Below are 16,157 nucleotides of genomic sequence, written 5' to 3'. Positions count from 1 at the left end.
GCATGAAAATATGAGAATGTTTGGGGGGATTTCAGAGCTATGTCACTTTTTTCGTGCGTGTGAGCACGTTTTTTGTTTTTTTTTGTTTTTCTGTGTTTCGGATTATTCTTTTTTTCCTTTTTATTTTTTTGTTTGTCCGTCGCTGGTGTGCATGGTGTTCCTGATTGTGTGCGAGTGGGATCAAGGCGGCACTTCGTGACTGCAGCTTTGTTGATTTTCGCGACGATAAAGACCCCCTGTGGCGCTCAGTGTAGCGAGAGCCAACACTGAGATTCCACTCATCTGGACCCCGTGGCGCACCGTACACATCACATGAGGAGTGCGTGTGTGTTTTTAAGTGAGTGTGTGAGTGTAGATGTGGACATGTGCATGAATATTTCCTACTTCTTCGACCATCACACTCATGTGCATGCCACGGTGAATGAATATCTTCTTCTATTTCAGCTTACGTGGGTGTGCGTGTGTGTGTGTGTGTATGTATGTATGTGTGTGGAAAAGCAAGAAGGGAGGGGTGGTAGCAGTCACAAGGCACAAAGGGGGGTTGGGAGCTGTGAATAGCAGAGAGGAGAAAAGAGAGTGACCAGAAGGACCAGGGAAGGGGGGGGGGGGGGGGGGGGGGGGGGGGGGGTGCGGATCTGCAGAGTGGATGAATGAAAGCACAGCAAGGGACAAATTAAAATAAATCAAAGACCTGGTGACCTCAAAGGCCATAGCACATGATTCTCATCATTTTCATACTTTCAAAAGCAATCAGTAACGCCCTCGTGTCCCGTACACGAGCACACTGTAAACCTGGATGAGACCATTCCCATCAGGATAAAAATATTCCATCACAGGATAAATGTGATCACTTCAGCAAAATGTGCACCACAGCAAATCAGAAATGCTGAATCCCCTCACTAAATAGGGTCAAAGATTAGGGGTCAGTATCTGGATTGTGTGTGCCTATATGGAAGATTAACATTGAGGAATCCACAGTCACTCACCCCTACACACACAGATGTGTGTACATAGGCAAGAGAGGTTGAAATGATCAGCAACGGTCACAAATGCATCAGGGAAAAGTCAGTAGAGGAGACAAAGGAAGGAAGGAGAGGTTTGAAATGTGTGTTGGAGGGGTACTTCTCAGGTTGTAAAAATAAATACAGAGGAAAGATAATATAGTGGGGCTCACAGGGGGATGGTGTCTAGGATTGCATGTCTTCTCCTTCCTGACCCTCCTTTTCCTGTCCGCCTAGCTGACTATCTCACGTGTTCCATTGGGTGGAGGCAGGGAAAGGGCAGCGGCAGGCAAAGAATCACCTATGGCTCCCCTCGACCGGCGCTCGGCCACGCATCACGTCACATACAAACACTGGGTGAGGCACAGCACGGCATGGCATGGCACGGCACGGCACACAACAAAACCCATAGCTCGAGGAGTAGACAGTGGGCAGAGGTCTAGCTGTGTTCATTTTGCTCTGCTTGTGTGCCTGTTTGAAGACTTTGGCTGTGTGGGAGTTAATCACTCTGCTTTTTTTGAAGTGACTCAGTGCTTAGCTTTGAGTGTAGCTAGGTGGCTTTCCATCCATCTTCTAGCACTTCTAGAAAAGTTAATCCTCCTCCACCTTGGCCGTGAGTTCAAGGTGTTCCCGAAACACCTGAATGATTCAATCCTGGGGCCCCATTCTGGCAGGACACACCCAAAACATCTCACCTAAGCCCAGAAGGCATCCTGACTAGATGCCAGAATCACCTCAGTTGGCTCTTTTCAAGGTGCAGGAACACAGAACAGCGTCCACATCACTGTCAATGAAGCACCAATCCGTCCGGCACTCTCCCCTCACTTGTGAATAGTTAAACTCCTCCACCTGGGGGCAACCACTCATTCCCGACCTGGAGTGGGAGCTCCACTTTTTTCCTGCTTTTTTCCTAAAGCATGGCCTCACACTTGGTACTAATTCTCACTGTTGCTGTTTCACACCAGTCCAAGATGGAGGTCATCACCTGATGAAGTGGTTTAACGACTGTCAAACTAATTACAATATTATGAGCTTACTAACATGTAACATGTGCAGGTTGAAGACCAAAAAATAATGATAAGAAGAAGGTCTATAACTCACAGTTTTTATCAGCTTTTATATTTGAGTTTCATTTACCATTCCATAACGGACATTCTTGCACATCAAACAGTCATAAATATTACATTGTTGCACATACAGACCTGTTGCCTTTACAACAAGTTGAGCCTTTCAAGAGCTGATTGTGAGACAGGAAATCTCCTGAGAGTGATAATAACTCTCCAAAAACTGTCCTAGGCCCTGCGCTTTATAACTATTTTATGATTTAACCTTTTGATTGCTTACACTATAGACTACAGTGCACTGTAATTATATGACACCAGTACAATCAAGCCAAGAGGATCTGATGATTTGGTTTGTCTTCTGAGAGTTTTGAAACCCAGACACAGTCCAGACACAGGAGGTGGAGACAGGACAGCGGGGCAAGCCAGAGAGCAAAACGAGCCAGAGAGAGAAGAGGCATTGTAGTCTGTTACGTTAATCAGAGTTAGCAGACAACACATGTGTTTCCGTTAGCCCCACTAGGCCACACATCACAACACACGGCTCGGCACGACATGGCAGGGCGCAGTCAGCGGAGAGGGGCTAAAGGAGGTAACGCCGACTGAGCTGTGTGTGTCTGCCCTTTCTGTGTATCTGTGTCTATTTTCAATTTTTTTTTGTTGACGTGCAGCTTGTCGGTGAACCCGTGTCGTCTTAATCTTATCCTAATTTTGTGTCCTTCATTTGCAGTTTAAACTGGGTTGAATGACTGTCTGTCTAACCCGATGGCAATCAGCGGAGCGCAGCAAATGCAGCCTCATTTCACCTTCTCCAGCCAGTGAAAACAAGTGTTCTGTTTAGCACTTCGCTGAATCCGAAAAAGAAAATCTATGCGCGTGAATGACTGAGACAGAGAGGTTCTGAGCTTGGCTGGATCACCATCGCCTTCTGAGAAAAGCAGAATGTCGAAGTTAATGAATGTTCACGAGAAAATCCCTCAGTTAATGGGATCTGCCATAATTATTTAGTTGAAAGCACCCAGAAAACACGCTATTAATTAACTGTAAGCGGCGAAAACAGTCGGCAAATATAGAGAAAATAATTTTTTATACAAGCAAACTTCTCTGTTGAAAAATCGGTGCAAAAGAAGTCTTTGATCCTGTCACCCCTATGCTCAGATGCAACTTGACATCGTGACTTGACCTCCAAGGAAGTTGGGGTGTTTTACCAAACAGGAATAAAGATGCAAGCAAATACAAACATATACAACAATTAATAATGTACAATAATGTGTGTGCATCCTTCACAACCAACTCCTTCCTAATAGCAGCAGTGAGGTTATCATGCAATATTGTCACTTTTTATTACCCGGTACCCTGACAACACCCGTGACAATATTGCACAATAATCCCCCTGCTGTTTCTTAGTCATTACAGCAGATAAGCATTGAACTGATGAAACATTTCCCTCTCCCCCCTCTGTCTTTCTGTCTTAATCTTTCTGTCTTCTCCTAGATTTACAAAAACAGACTGAAAAGGGGGCATGAGAGGTGAGGGTGGAACAGGAACAAAAAAACAGCCAGAAGGAGAAAGAAGGAGGAATTTTTTTATGTGGGGGCGGGGGGGGGGGGGGGGGGGGCTTAATAATGATTATAGCGAACAGACAACACATGTGCTACCATTAGCCAACGACCTCCTGAAATATTATTGAGGGAGGAGTGTTTTGGGGTTGAAACTACCATTTATTCGGGGGGAGGATACGTGAAAAAGAAAATACAGACAGAGAACAACACAAGAAAGGAGAGATGTGTACCATGGTGTAATTTACTCAGACATGGGGACTGTGTCTCCTCTCCTCCTTTTTGTCTGGAATACTTTGCCATGCTCACATTAAATATGGATGGCTGAGTGGAAGCAGAACAAGAGCAGCTGAAAGCCCTAAGCAGGACAGTCAAAGGATAGGACAAGGCAGAGGCTTTATGACTTTGATCTGAACCTGGGCATCTATAACAATAAACCCAGAGAAAGATGTTGGATGAAGGCACTTGGATGTTAAAAATTTTCATTACTCAGGCCATAAAAAACAATTAAATGTAGCAAATTTGCACTTTTAGAATTAATAAGATAACAACTTGTATTTTTCATTGCCTAAAATCTAAGCATCACGGCCCAGTCTTAACAGTTTTTCCTGTAATAGCACTTGCAGACCAAGATTAAGACATTAATAATATATACACAAGCTTTATTTCAGTGTGTGGGCCAAAAAAACAAAGAAGAAAAAAATGGACTCATGCAAAAGTGGAGTAGGTAGAGACCATGGAGAAACTTCTTTTCAGGTTTGCTAATACTCAGTCTTCCAATATGTAATAAAGATAAAGCTGCCACGTGATCTTATTTTCTCTCCTATCAACGCAGAGGGCATGTGGTCACAACATGGACTCTGATTACAGTTAATGACATCAGCAGCTCTGTATCTGCAGACTAGTAATCCTACATGGGAAACAGGGGCTTCATCAATTACACAATGTGAATGCAGGAAAACATTTAAACAAAAAAATGAAGAGTGAAAAAGTGATTGAGGAAAACACTTTGTCCCAAATTATTAAAATAAGAAAAAAATACCATCATTTTTACATTTACTTCTACATTAATGCGTAAAAAAAACACTGTTACTGTCTTATTTAAGAATAGTCATATGAAAAACAAAGTTATTCACATGACTCTATCCAGTCATGTGAATAACTAAGTAAACCCTCACTGATTACATAGGAATTAAGAGAGTAAGCAGAACCCGGCTGCTGCTAATCAAATGCACTTGATTGATCACTTTGCTAGCCTTAAGCATTCTTGCGTGTGTTAACACAATGCTAACAAGAAAAGGCAGGGAACCTAGAGAGGCAATTGCTGTTCCCCATAAATCTGGGAAGGGTTACAAGTCCATCTCCAAACAATCTGAAGCCTGACATTCTAAGTGGAAAACAGTCAAGAGACTTTTCAATCTTAACAGCAGCTGACGATGACCCAGCAAATTCACCCTCAAGATTAAACCGTGCAATGCCCAGAAAAAAAAAAAAAAGCTACATTTCAGACTCTACAGATGTCAATTAGTGTGTTAAATGTGATTGTTCGTGAAGGTAGAATTAGAAAAAAACTGAACAAGTATGGTTCATTTGCACTTCTCACACAAGACTCCTGGAACAATGTCCTTTGGACAGACAAGACAAAAGTGGAGATATTTGGCTTTAATGCACAGCACTGTTTGGACATAATCCATGTCAGCACAAACACCTCATAACAACTATCAAGCCTGGTGGTGGAGGGTTGGTGATTTCAGGTTGCGTTGCAGCCACAGGACCCTCCCATCTTTGCAATAGGATATATATGCATATATCACAATATGGCACATCAATTTGTATGTGATATAAAAATGTCATTTGGTGATATCATTGCTATGACGACCCACATTTATGTTGCATGCAACAGCCCTGGGCATATCTGGGAGCAGGAGCCACATTTCAGCTTCCCATTATTTAGCACCTAAAGAGGAGCTACTTCAGCAACCAGGAACGAGGAAAACCAGGCTACAGAGAAGGAGATACTAGCAGCCAGTGATGTGCAAACCAAGTAAACTAATGACTGCACTAGCATTCACTAATTGTGCTCCATACAACAGGGACAGTAGATGGAAATTACTGATGGGGTCACATGGTGGAAAAGTAGAACGTTAAGCTGCTGGTTAAAAAGCTTGACCCAAAATACAGCATCCCAGGTATTACTTTTTGGTATTACTATGTGATAAGAGTTATAGGGTTAAGTTACTTTAGTTATCATTTAAAAAAAAAAGTTTAAAGCAGTTATTTTACAATTACACTTTCCAGGAGAAAAACTGCCTAAGTTACTTTTGTGTTTACATTTGATCTTTGCTCTGTACCCGGATATAATGATGTGTCACTAGCTTTGCACTTTTAAGCACCAATGTTTTGTTTAGGATCTCCTGTTTTGTTGAGAAAGCGTGTGTTGTGCTTTGAAAGGAATCAACATACATGCAGATATGTGGGTCTCTGTCTCTATATAAATATATGAGTGAAAGAGTTTTGAACTTTGCATCTTTCTGATGTCACTCTCTGCACTGACTTCCTCTGATGAAAAGACAAAAAGACCATCTTTCGCTCATCTCACTTGCTCACATAAAGTGAACGACTCGACCTGTTTTTGCTTCACAGACCACAACATTTCTGAAGTTAACACCAAGTAATGTCCCTTGCTTCTCTAATTTTTTTTTTTTTTTTGCTTCCTCTCTGTATCTCTTTCTCACGATGCTTCCCTCTCTTCAGAAGATGAACGCCTTGTCCTGTTACACTGTGTGTGTTTCAGGTCGTCTCAGAGAAGTAAATAGGTGGTGTAAGCAGCTAATGGAGAACAAGAGGTGCTCTGCTGTTGCATAAATAGACTGTGGTGTACTCTGCCAGATGCTGCGCTGAAAACAGCTCATCCTTCTAGGCCAAATGTGTCTGAAAACTATGCCAAGAAACAAGGAGCACTTTTCTAAGTTAAAGTGTCACTTTGGCATCTTGGAGAATAAAGAAAAGTCCTGACAAGCAAGGAGAGAGTGAAAAGACTTTGTTGTGAGTTTTGGGGGCAGTACAGGACAAAGAATTATGCTGTGTCACTGTGTTAGCAAAGGAGAAGATCCTGAAGCAAAAGGGCCCAATAAGTGGCTCAAATTAGCTTACAAATAGCTACCAACTATAGCTGCATATGTCACCATCCACCTCTCAATCAGAGTTCCCCCTTATAACTTTAAGTCTTAATACAATTTAAAAAAGCAACTTATTTAAAAAAAACAAACATCATTGGTCATAAAGAAGTTAGTTAATGAAGCTAGTTAATGGCACACTAAACTAAAAATAAGATAAACTAAGAAAATTGATGATTAGTGATTGAACTGAATTTTTTAAAATTCATAACTGATTTTAATTAGTGGCTGTAAGCAGCTGGTCCCCCACAAGTTCAACGTACAACACTCTTAGCCTCTGGGTGCTGATTTTCAATTGATAGGCGATTGCCATGTGGGAGGCTACCTGTCTCTAAACAGCAACGATGTGTCTCAGACTGATTGCAATCACTCTCAGACAGATTTGTGAAGGTTTGCAAATAATTGCTTTAAATTTATAAACACAGACCGATTGCCAACATGTTGTAATCGATCTGAGTCAGTCTGCGATGAAGAGCAGAACTCATCTACTACATATTTCTTTGCAACAGGGACTCAAGTCAACTGGCTACCAAATAGTTGCATTCTAGTTATAGTTCTATATAATAGTAAGGTTGCTGAGCACCTATGTCATTATAGAGTTAAACTGCCATCCTGCAGCAATGATGTCACTATTTGCGGGGGACTTTCTGAATTTCTATTTCAAATCAGGTTCCAGCTGGACTCTGAATGTAAATAATTCGATGAGTGTTAATCATTTGGAAGAAATGGACATGTCTTATTGACATAGAGAAATCAATTAATGTATTAGGCCGAGCCCCCAGAAAAGCAGGGAGATGAGTGATTGCAATTGTTCTTTATATAAATTTCTGTGTGTGCAAGCAACATGTTTGCATTTTTCCCAACTTATATACAGGCATCACAGTAATAAGTTGGCAAAAACACTTCATAGGTAAGTGTCACAAAATCCATTGCACACAGTGACACTAATTTTGGCCTTGCTGTGATCTCCAGCCACTGTTTGTTCAGAGCGACTGTGGCATAACCATTTTGCTATATAAATGCATGATTATATGCATTTATATAGCATATAATCATTGTTTTCCTCTATCATAGTTTATAGTGTCAGCCTCAAGCACTCATTTAAGGTACTGCACAGTAAGGCATGGTAGTTTGCTTATTTGTTTTTTACTTTTTTGGTTGTTTTTTTAATTTGCAAAAAATATAATTTTGGTCAGAAATGTATATATTTTTATCTTATGACAGACTAAAAGGATGATACCATTGCATTTTAGAGCTTTACCATCAGAGTCCTCAAATTGAATAATGTCTTCACTGGTACCTGTAGAAACATGCCAACAGCAGTCTGATCATCAGCTTAGACAGTTAGGTGTGAATTGATTTTCAATTCTATGACCAGCAATGGAAAAAGGGGGGCAGTGTTATCTGCTCCATGAATAATGATTACTGATGTGTCCTTGAGAAAGACAAAGAACGAGACTGAAGGGAAGTGTGACTGCGTTCACATGATACAGGGTGAAACTGCAAAGCAGCAGCATGCGTTCGCAGCATGTTTGAGTGAAAGTACAAATACCAAATTTTAGTTTCTCTTGAAAAAAACTGCCAACCGCAGAGACATAAATCGGTCAACAAAGGTTCTGCTTTGTTTAAAGGATGGCTGGTACTGTTGCCTTGGCATTCAATGAGGCTCACTAAAATAATCAATACAGAGGAAAGTTACAAAGTTAAAAGAATGAACAGCTTAAATAAAAAATAATAAAATAAGAGAGCCTACATGTGCATGAAAACTGTATTGATAGTTGGTGACGTTGCACTATGTCCTGTCCTGAAATGTGAGCTTTAATGACTGTGAACCTGTGGCTGCATTTCATCACCTGCATCCCTCACAATAAACATACTGTTGGCATGAAAGTTAAGTGAAAGTATTTGTTTCAGTGCCTGAGTGCGTGGGTGAGAGGCATGACGTAGGTGTGTGTGTGTGAGTGTGTGTGTGTGTGTGAGTGTGAGTGTGTGTAAAACAGCAGCCCACCATTAAAGCTCACAGGCAGCCCTCTCCCAGCACACCAGGATTAACAGCACTTCAATGTTCCTGTTAGTACACCACCTCCTCTTTGCCTCCCACGCCAACCAGCACACATGGTGCTGCCCACAGCTTTGCTCATGCAACACACACGACCTCTGTGGTTTTTGTGCTCTTCACTCGACCCAGGCTGCCTAAGACTCCAATAAACGGTACTGAAGTGCACCCATTGGGGGGTGTGCGGGGTGGGGGGCTAAGCCCAGAATGTCCTCTATTTCACAGATCTATTGGAATCTGAGTACATGACAGAGGCAGGAACACAGGAAAGGAGGAAGACAGACCCTGACTAAATCAAAGGGGCAAAAATGAGTCTCCTTCTCCAGTATGCATTAGATTATGTTAATGCCCCTTTCTTTCAGGCCTTTGCTCCATGTCTGGTTATCACATGCCCCCTGTGACAAATCATACACAGAAGGACAGAAATGGATGGTAGGTACCTGCCACAGAAATCAATAACAGAATGGATTCCCATTTGACTCTCAGCAAGCAGAGAGACAGACGGGGGATGTGAATGAATGAAGGTGTTTATGGGAGACTGCTGGGGGAGACTATTGGACCTTTTTATGAACTCGGGGATGGAATGGCCACCATTACATTAAACCAGGGAGTGTATTGTTCTAAGCCATAGCATATTCCAGTAATTACTAGACAGCAGCAGACAGAGGAAGTGCAACAGCAAAGAAGAAGCAAAGCAACAGCAGAGAGAAGCGCGCACACGCACAGGGACTTTTTACTACTTTGCGCTTGCTACACTGGATCAGCCTACATAAATGGGTCATAAATGACAAATGTAACATACTGAAAGATAATCCAGATTTATTGCAACAAGAGTGTGAGATAATAAGAAAAACAAACAGGGATGAAGCATATCATATGGCACCTTTTCAGTTTCAGTGTGTGTGTTTAAAGTTTCATATTATCAACAACATTAACAAAAATAGTCCACATCCCCAAATCTGAAACTGCACTGTTAAGTTTAATGTGGAAGTATTACCTAAAAAAACTGAGTGTCTCAGTTATTTTAGAGAGAAAGAGCAGAGGCGCAACATCCCACGTACCCCACCATCACCTAACTAAACCGTTCGCATGATGAGTCACATCAGAATCTGTTTGATGAAGTGATAATTAATGCATTCAATGGATAGGAATGCAAATGGGAAAAAGAAAAACCTTGTATGTCAGGAATACAGTTTTAATCAAAATCATGATAGTGTCTTAAAATTATACGCCCAACCCTAGGCAGCGAAAGCAAGGGTATAGTACACACGCAGACAGACAAAGACAAGGATGTATTGTCAAGCTCCGTAGACTTTTGAGATCTACAGATACAGCAAGACAGTTTCAAAGGTCCCCATCATTATTAACTACCTGCTGGCTGTAAGGATACTAACGATACTATTGTCACTGGAAAATTTGGCTTCATACAAAACTTGCCTCATGGTGTTCAAGGTTCAAGGTTCAAGGTTCTTTATTCGTCACATGCATAATTATACAAGTATAACACACAGTGAAATGTTTGGTTTTGGGCCCGGATGGCTTGGGGATAGAAGCTCCTCTTGAGTCTCTCTGTCCTTGCCCGGATGATGCGGAACCTTCTACCGGATTGCAGAAGTTGAAACAGTTTGTTGCCAGGATGGGTCATTCAGTCATTCAGTATCTGCGCTGCTCTAGTCCGGCATCTCCTGGTGTAGGTGTCCTGAAGCGGGGGGAGAGCAATCCTCCAGCAGCGTTCAGCTGTATGGATCACTCTCTGAAGGGCTTTTTGGTCCTTAACACAGCTGTTCCCAAACCAGGATGTGATGTTCTGTGTGAGGATGCTCTCCACAGTGCCTGTATAGATAATCCTGAGGATCTCTGGAGAGACCCTGAACTTCCTCAGCTGTCGTAGGTGGTACAGGCGCTGCCTAGCCTTTTTGGTCTGGACCTGAATGTGGGAAGACCATGTCAGGTCTGAGGAGATGTGGACACCGAGATAGTTGAAGGACTGCACCCTCTCCACTGGAGCTCCATTGATAATAATGGGCTTGTAGTCTCTGTGCTGACTCCTTCTGAAGTCCACCACGAGCTCCTTGGTCTTGCCAACGTTCAGCTGGAGATGGTTGTCCTGGTATCATGATGTCAGATTCTTCACTTCATCCATTTAGGCCGCCTCATCGTTGTTGGAGATGGCGCCCAACACCACTGTGTCATCAGCAAACTGGTGTTGGAGCCGCGGGTGGCCACACAGTCTGAAGTGTAGAGGGAGTAGAGCAGTGGCGAGAGGACACATCCCTGTGGTGCTCCTGTGTTGATGGTGATGCTGTTAGAGACGCATCTACCCACCCTCACCACCTGAGTTCTGCCAGTGGGGAAGTCCAACACCCATGCACACAGACGTCTGTTGAGTCCCAGATCCCTCAGCTTTGTGAACAGTCTGCTGGGCACTATTGTGGTGTGAAGATGACTATGAGAAAGGTGGTGGATCAGACCAAAACTGCACAGGAGGAGTTTGTTAATGGCAGCTGGGTCATCAAGGACACCGTTGGTAACACACTACGCTGTAATGGACTGAAATCATGCAGTCCCCACAAGGTCCCCTACTAAATAAGGCACAAGTACAGGCCTGTCTTAAGTTTGCCAGTGAACATCTAAATGATGAGGTTATAGGATCAGAAAAGGCTTGGGAGAAAGAAGAGAAATCCTGAGTGTGACCAAAAGAACACCATCCCCACAGTCAAGCACGGAGGTGGAAACGTTATGCTTTGAGGCTGTTTTTCTGCTACGGGTACAGGACGACCTCCCTGCATCTGGGCCAATGGATGGGGCCGTGTACATAAAATCTTGGTTGAAATCGTCCTCCCCTCAACCAAAACACTGAAGACATGTCGTGGATGTGTCTTCCGGTATGACAATGATCCGAGGCAACAAAGGAGTGGCTAAAGAAGAAGCACATTAAGGTCATGGAGTGGCCTAACAGTCTCCAGACCTCAATCCTATAGAAAATCTGTGGAAGGAGCTGAAGTTTCGAGTTGCCAAGCAGTAGCCAAGAAACCTAAAATCCCTCCTGAGACATGTGCAAACTTGGTGACCAACAACAAGGAAAATCTTACCACCGTGCTTGCCAACAAGAGTTTCTCCACCAAGTACTAAGTTTTTTTTTTACTTGGGTATCAAATACACTTTTCTCTAAATGACATGCTAATCAGTTTATAACTTTTATGTTTGGATTTTTTTTTCCAAATCTTTGTTTGATATTCTGTCTCTCTCCATTAAAATGAAACTGCCATAGAATTTAGAAACTCTTGATTTCTTTGGAAGAGATTTCTTTCATTTCTTTCCCCTTCAGAATTCACAAATTCAGCAGCGGGTCAAATAATTATTTCCCCCACTGTAATGTGATTCGTGGTTAAAAAGGAAAAACAAGCAAGATTCCCTGATCATTAATATTCATACCATATGGCATATCATATGGGAAAATGCAACCGCCACCTCACATTGACAAGGAGACAAAGCAACACACTGCCGTTGCCGTGTTACTAAGAGCGAGCTTTACGTTAAAACAGATGGAAGATTACAAGAGGAAGCATTGTTCCATTTCTTATTCAAATTATATGGATTAGTGCAGCATATGGACAGGGTGCAGCGACGAAGCACACCTCACATTGCAACAAATGTAATTTCAACACATTTACATTTCTGAGTTGTAAAAAGAAGCACATTTGTTAACAACATATGTGGTTTCAAGATGGTGTTTCATTAACATGGTGCTTTAAAAGGTACAGTACGGTCCAAACTAAACACATGTATAGAATAAAAATGACTTAATTTTGCTTTGTTAAGACTAGAATCTGTGTGTTCAGATATAATTCTAACCAAAATAATCAGGAAGGGCCTCCAGGAACTTTCAAAGTAGTGCTAACCTTTTGAATCTCTTCAGGCAAAGGGTAGATCAGAGGACTGTGAAGGTCTGCGCTTATGTCTTTCTCCTCCACCTTCTGGTCTCCTAGAAACAAGCAGAATTAGCTTAGTTAGTCTTTCACTTTCAAGAGAATAAAGTAATCAAACCATTTATATAACATCGGATAGATGGCATTTTGAAATTGCTTCTTTTGACCAGCAGCCCAAAATAATCAATGCAAGCTGAGATTCAACAGAGAACAGAAGCAAATTGGTACATAAGAATACATTTCTGGATGACTAATTGATTTAAAAATTGTTTGTGAGCAATTTTGTTGGTCAAGTAAAGCTTTTAATGGAAAGATAGTTTCTTGGAGTTTTTTTATGGAGCAAAGTGAAAAGAAAGTACACCTTTCACTTCCGTGGTTTTATGTATTGGGGCATAACAATCAGGTCTTAAAATTAGGTGAGTACAACCTCAGATGAACAAGACAATTAACTGAAGCAATGTTATAAAGAAAAGTGGACCAAAATGTCTGCACAAAGCTGTGAGAAAGTGAGAAAATCATACAGAAAAAAATTATTTTAAGGAATTGCTGCTAAAAGTGGTTCTAAAAGTCACTGAATCATGGGGTGTAGTTAGTTTTTCACACACTGCTTCTGCATTTTGGCTGCTGTTTTCAGCATAAAAGTGGGTGGTACTTTTAAACTGATGAATAGCACTTTGCCTCTAAGGTTAATGTAAGGGCAAATCCCTTAGCGTGATGTCCACCATATTAAACCCATTTGTGGTACACTCTATTCAGTAGATTAATCAGTTCAGATTACAGCATTAAGCTAAGAGACCGTAGCAGCTTTTTGCTGCTGGAGGTATTTTGACTTCACAGCCAAACACTTGCCTGTCCTCAACTGCAAACTGTTTCAATTTTCAAGCCTGGGGACTTTAATAACTTTCTGTGCTGTGTGTCATGGTTTATTAAGGATGAAGGTGATATATAGGTGTAATGCAAGAGAACAATTATTTGTCTGCCTTGTGCTCTCAGTTTGTGTAATTGCTACAGTCCCAGATAAGGTCTTTTCCCTGTTGTGTAATAGACGCCATTGAGATAAAGTCAGTCATGCGGGAATGGATGCAGAAGGTCGCATGAGGAGAACAGCAACACAAGCGTAACCAGGCCTCTGTCTATGTGCGAGTGCACGCTTTTAGGGCATTTATCTATCGGCTTGCCATTAGTGAGGGGAACGGAACACACCAATCCAACATTTGACCGCAAATTAGATACCTCTGGCTCACTCAGACCCAGAGGTTGCTCCCATCAGATGACCTGCTATGTGCCACACATTAAATGCACTTTGCGGGTCATTGGCAGATATTGAATGAGAAGACGTATGGGAAAACGTACAGCACAGACACAAAGGATTTGGCCAGCAGCACAATGCAAACAGACAGACAAACATCAACAACTGCAAGTAATCCATGAAGTCATGCAAAGACAGACAGTTTGGCCCCAATGCACCTGCTGAAACCTTCAAGCATTCGCATGTAAACAAGCACGAGTACTCCCTCTGTGTCTTTCACACTCTCACGGCAATGCAGACACATAAACCCAATCCAATCAAAGACCAGGCTTCATGCTTACGCACGCTAATATCCTGATTGCCCCCCTACTAGCTTTAGGCTTTGCATTTAAAACACAGCAGAGATCCTCAATCACTGGCTCACACAACACAGATAAATTAGTGACACCCTGTGAGAGCATTAAGCCAGCCTACCCTTTTTCGTGGACACAGATATAAAAGGCCGATTTTGCATGACAACCGTTCCCCTGTGACATTTTGCCTGCTTTAGCCCTGATTGGACTATTAATCAATCTAATGTGAGAGAGGCAAGCTGTTCATAAACTCATCTATTCAGCACGGGTGTAAGCCTTGAATCATGAGAGGAAACATACACAACAACACAAAAAGTCAACAGGGCTCACAGGGGGCTTAAATAACACAAAGACAAGCATCGAGGGCCATTAAAAAAAAAGGATTTTACTGCGAAAGAAAATGTGCCTTCAGCCATCATCATCATGAAGGATGCACGGTGAGATTATATAACTGTGTTTTAATAATCCACCAAGACTACTGTCTGCTTAAGAAGTATAGCAGCATGAAGTCTGTAATAGTTTTACAATATATGACAAATATATGCCTGTGCTGTCTGGTAAATACAGCGTCAAACTGCATGATTGAAAAACACCCAAATCTGCAGAGGTGTAAGAAGGTTTAGAATGAGATTTCAGAGGTTCTCATAGACCTAAAACTTATTCTGCAGCTTTCCCACGACCCCCCCCCCCCCCCCCCCCAAAAAAAAAAACAAAAAACAAAAAAAAACACAACACCATGTTGTATTCCTGCAGCAGCTGGCGCGAAGAAACGTCTATAATATAATGAATCTGAATAAAATATTAAAAACTGGACAGCACTGAGCATGCATTACTAATGAAGGCAGACACATATCTAAACGCTGGATCAGCTTAGCGATGTGTTTAGCCGCTGTGTACAGAATGTAGCCAGCTACTTTTTAATTTCAGTATGTCACAAAGTGTAATTTAAAAAAAAACCCATAAGGACATGAGTCAAAGAGAATAATTAACTAAGGCTAATATAAAAAAGAAAAAAATAAACTCTTAACACTAGAAACAAATCAGTGCGCTTCTTCTTCGGTCTAGTTAACTGGGGTTAAACGAATGTACAGGCTTGTTACTTTTTTATGTGTCGACTATGTAAATAAGTAAAGAACAAACTGCTACCTACCCATTATCTGGCCTGAAAAATTGGTAAAACTAACAACAAGGCATTAACAAGTTCAACTTGCGCGAGCCACCCGCTGGCTGTTGCTATGGCTACGACGTAACTACATGTAGAACGTCCAAAGATCACCACGACGTTAACCAGCGCGAGCACCGGATACTCGATCGTCTACCAAAATAAAAGCAGCCACCTTGGAGACCTTTGTTTCATTTGACACCCACTACCACGTTTGAAGCGGTTACTTATTTGTGAAACCGTTTGCTTTGTTGCTATAGCAGCTTTGTTTTAACCTCTTGAGCAACACTTAAGACAACTGCTTCGTCCATGTTTTGGGCAGCTGGAGTGTGCTGAAGGCACATGGGGTACTTTTAGTTAGTTTTAACCATAACCATACTTATTATGTATACATGGGTATATTTTCAAATAAAATAATATCAGCATAATACATAAGTTTATTACTAAAGCAAGTTTGACTACAATAAAAAAAATACACAAATATTAAATGCATAAACAGACCAGCTGTGTCATGTTTCACATGGGCAAGTTTGGCAAAAAGAAAGAAAGAAAAGAAGCAAAACCACTGATACTGTGTGTGATTCAATTACAAACTTTAACTTAGTTACCAA

The 16,157-nt window shown here is 41.7% G+C and overlaps 1 protein-coding gene across 1 annotated transcript in view; it reads right to left on the bottom strand.

Annotated features, from left to right (window-relative positions):
• Positions 1 to 15,654, bottom strand: part of lekr1 (Leucine-, glutamate- and lysine-rich protein 1) — an 85,456-nt gene extending 69,802 nt beyond the window's left edge. Inside the window, exons 1-2 of the mRNA XM_085130351.1 lie at positions 15,535 to 15,654; positions 12,756 to 12,838 (exon numbers count right to left, since the gene is read on the bottom strand). Coding sequence (XP_084986477.1) covers positions 12,756 to 12,838; positions 15,535 to 15,538 — 87 coding nt within the window. The 5' untranslated portion in view covers positions 15,539 to 15,654. The remainder of the gene's footprint in view (positions 1 to 12,755; positions 12,839 to 15,534) is intronic.
• Positions 15,655 to 16,157: the final 503 nt, after the last annotated feature.

Source organism: Neolamprologus multifasciatus, chromosome 14 (genome assembly GCF_963576455.1).
Source record: "Neolamprologus multifasciatus chromosome 14, fNeoMul1.2, whole genome shotgun sequence".
NCBI lineage: Eukaryota > Metazoa > Chordata > Actinopteri > Cichliformes > Cichlidae > Neolamprologus > Neolamprologus multifasciatus.
The sequence above is the reverse complement of the archived record's forward strand: the minus strand, read 5'-3'. Positions and strand labels throughout refer to the sequence as shown.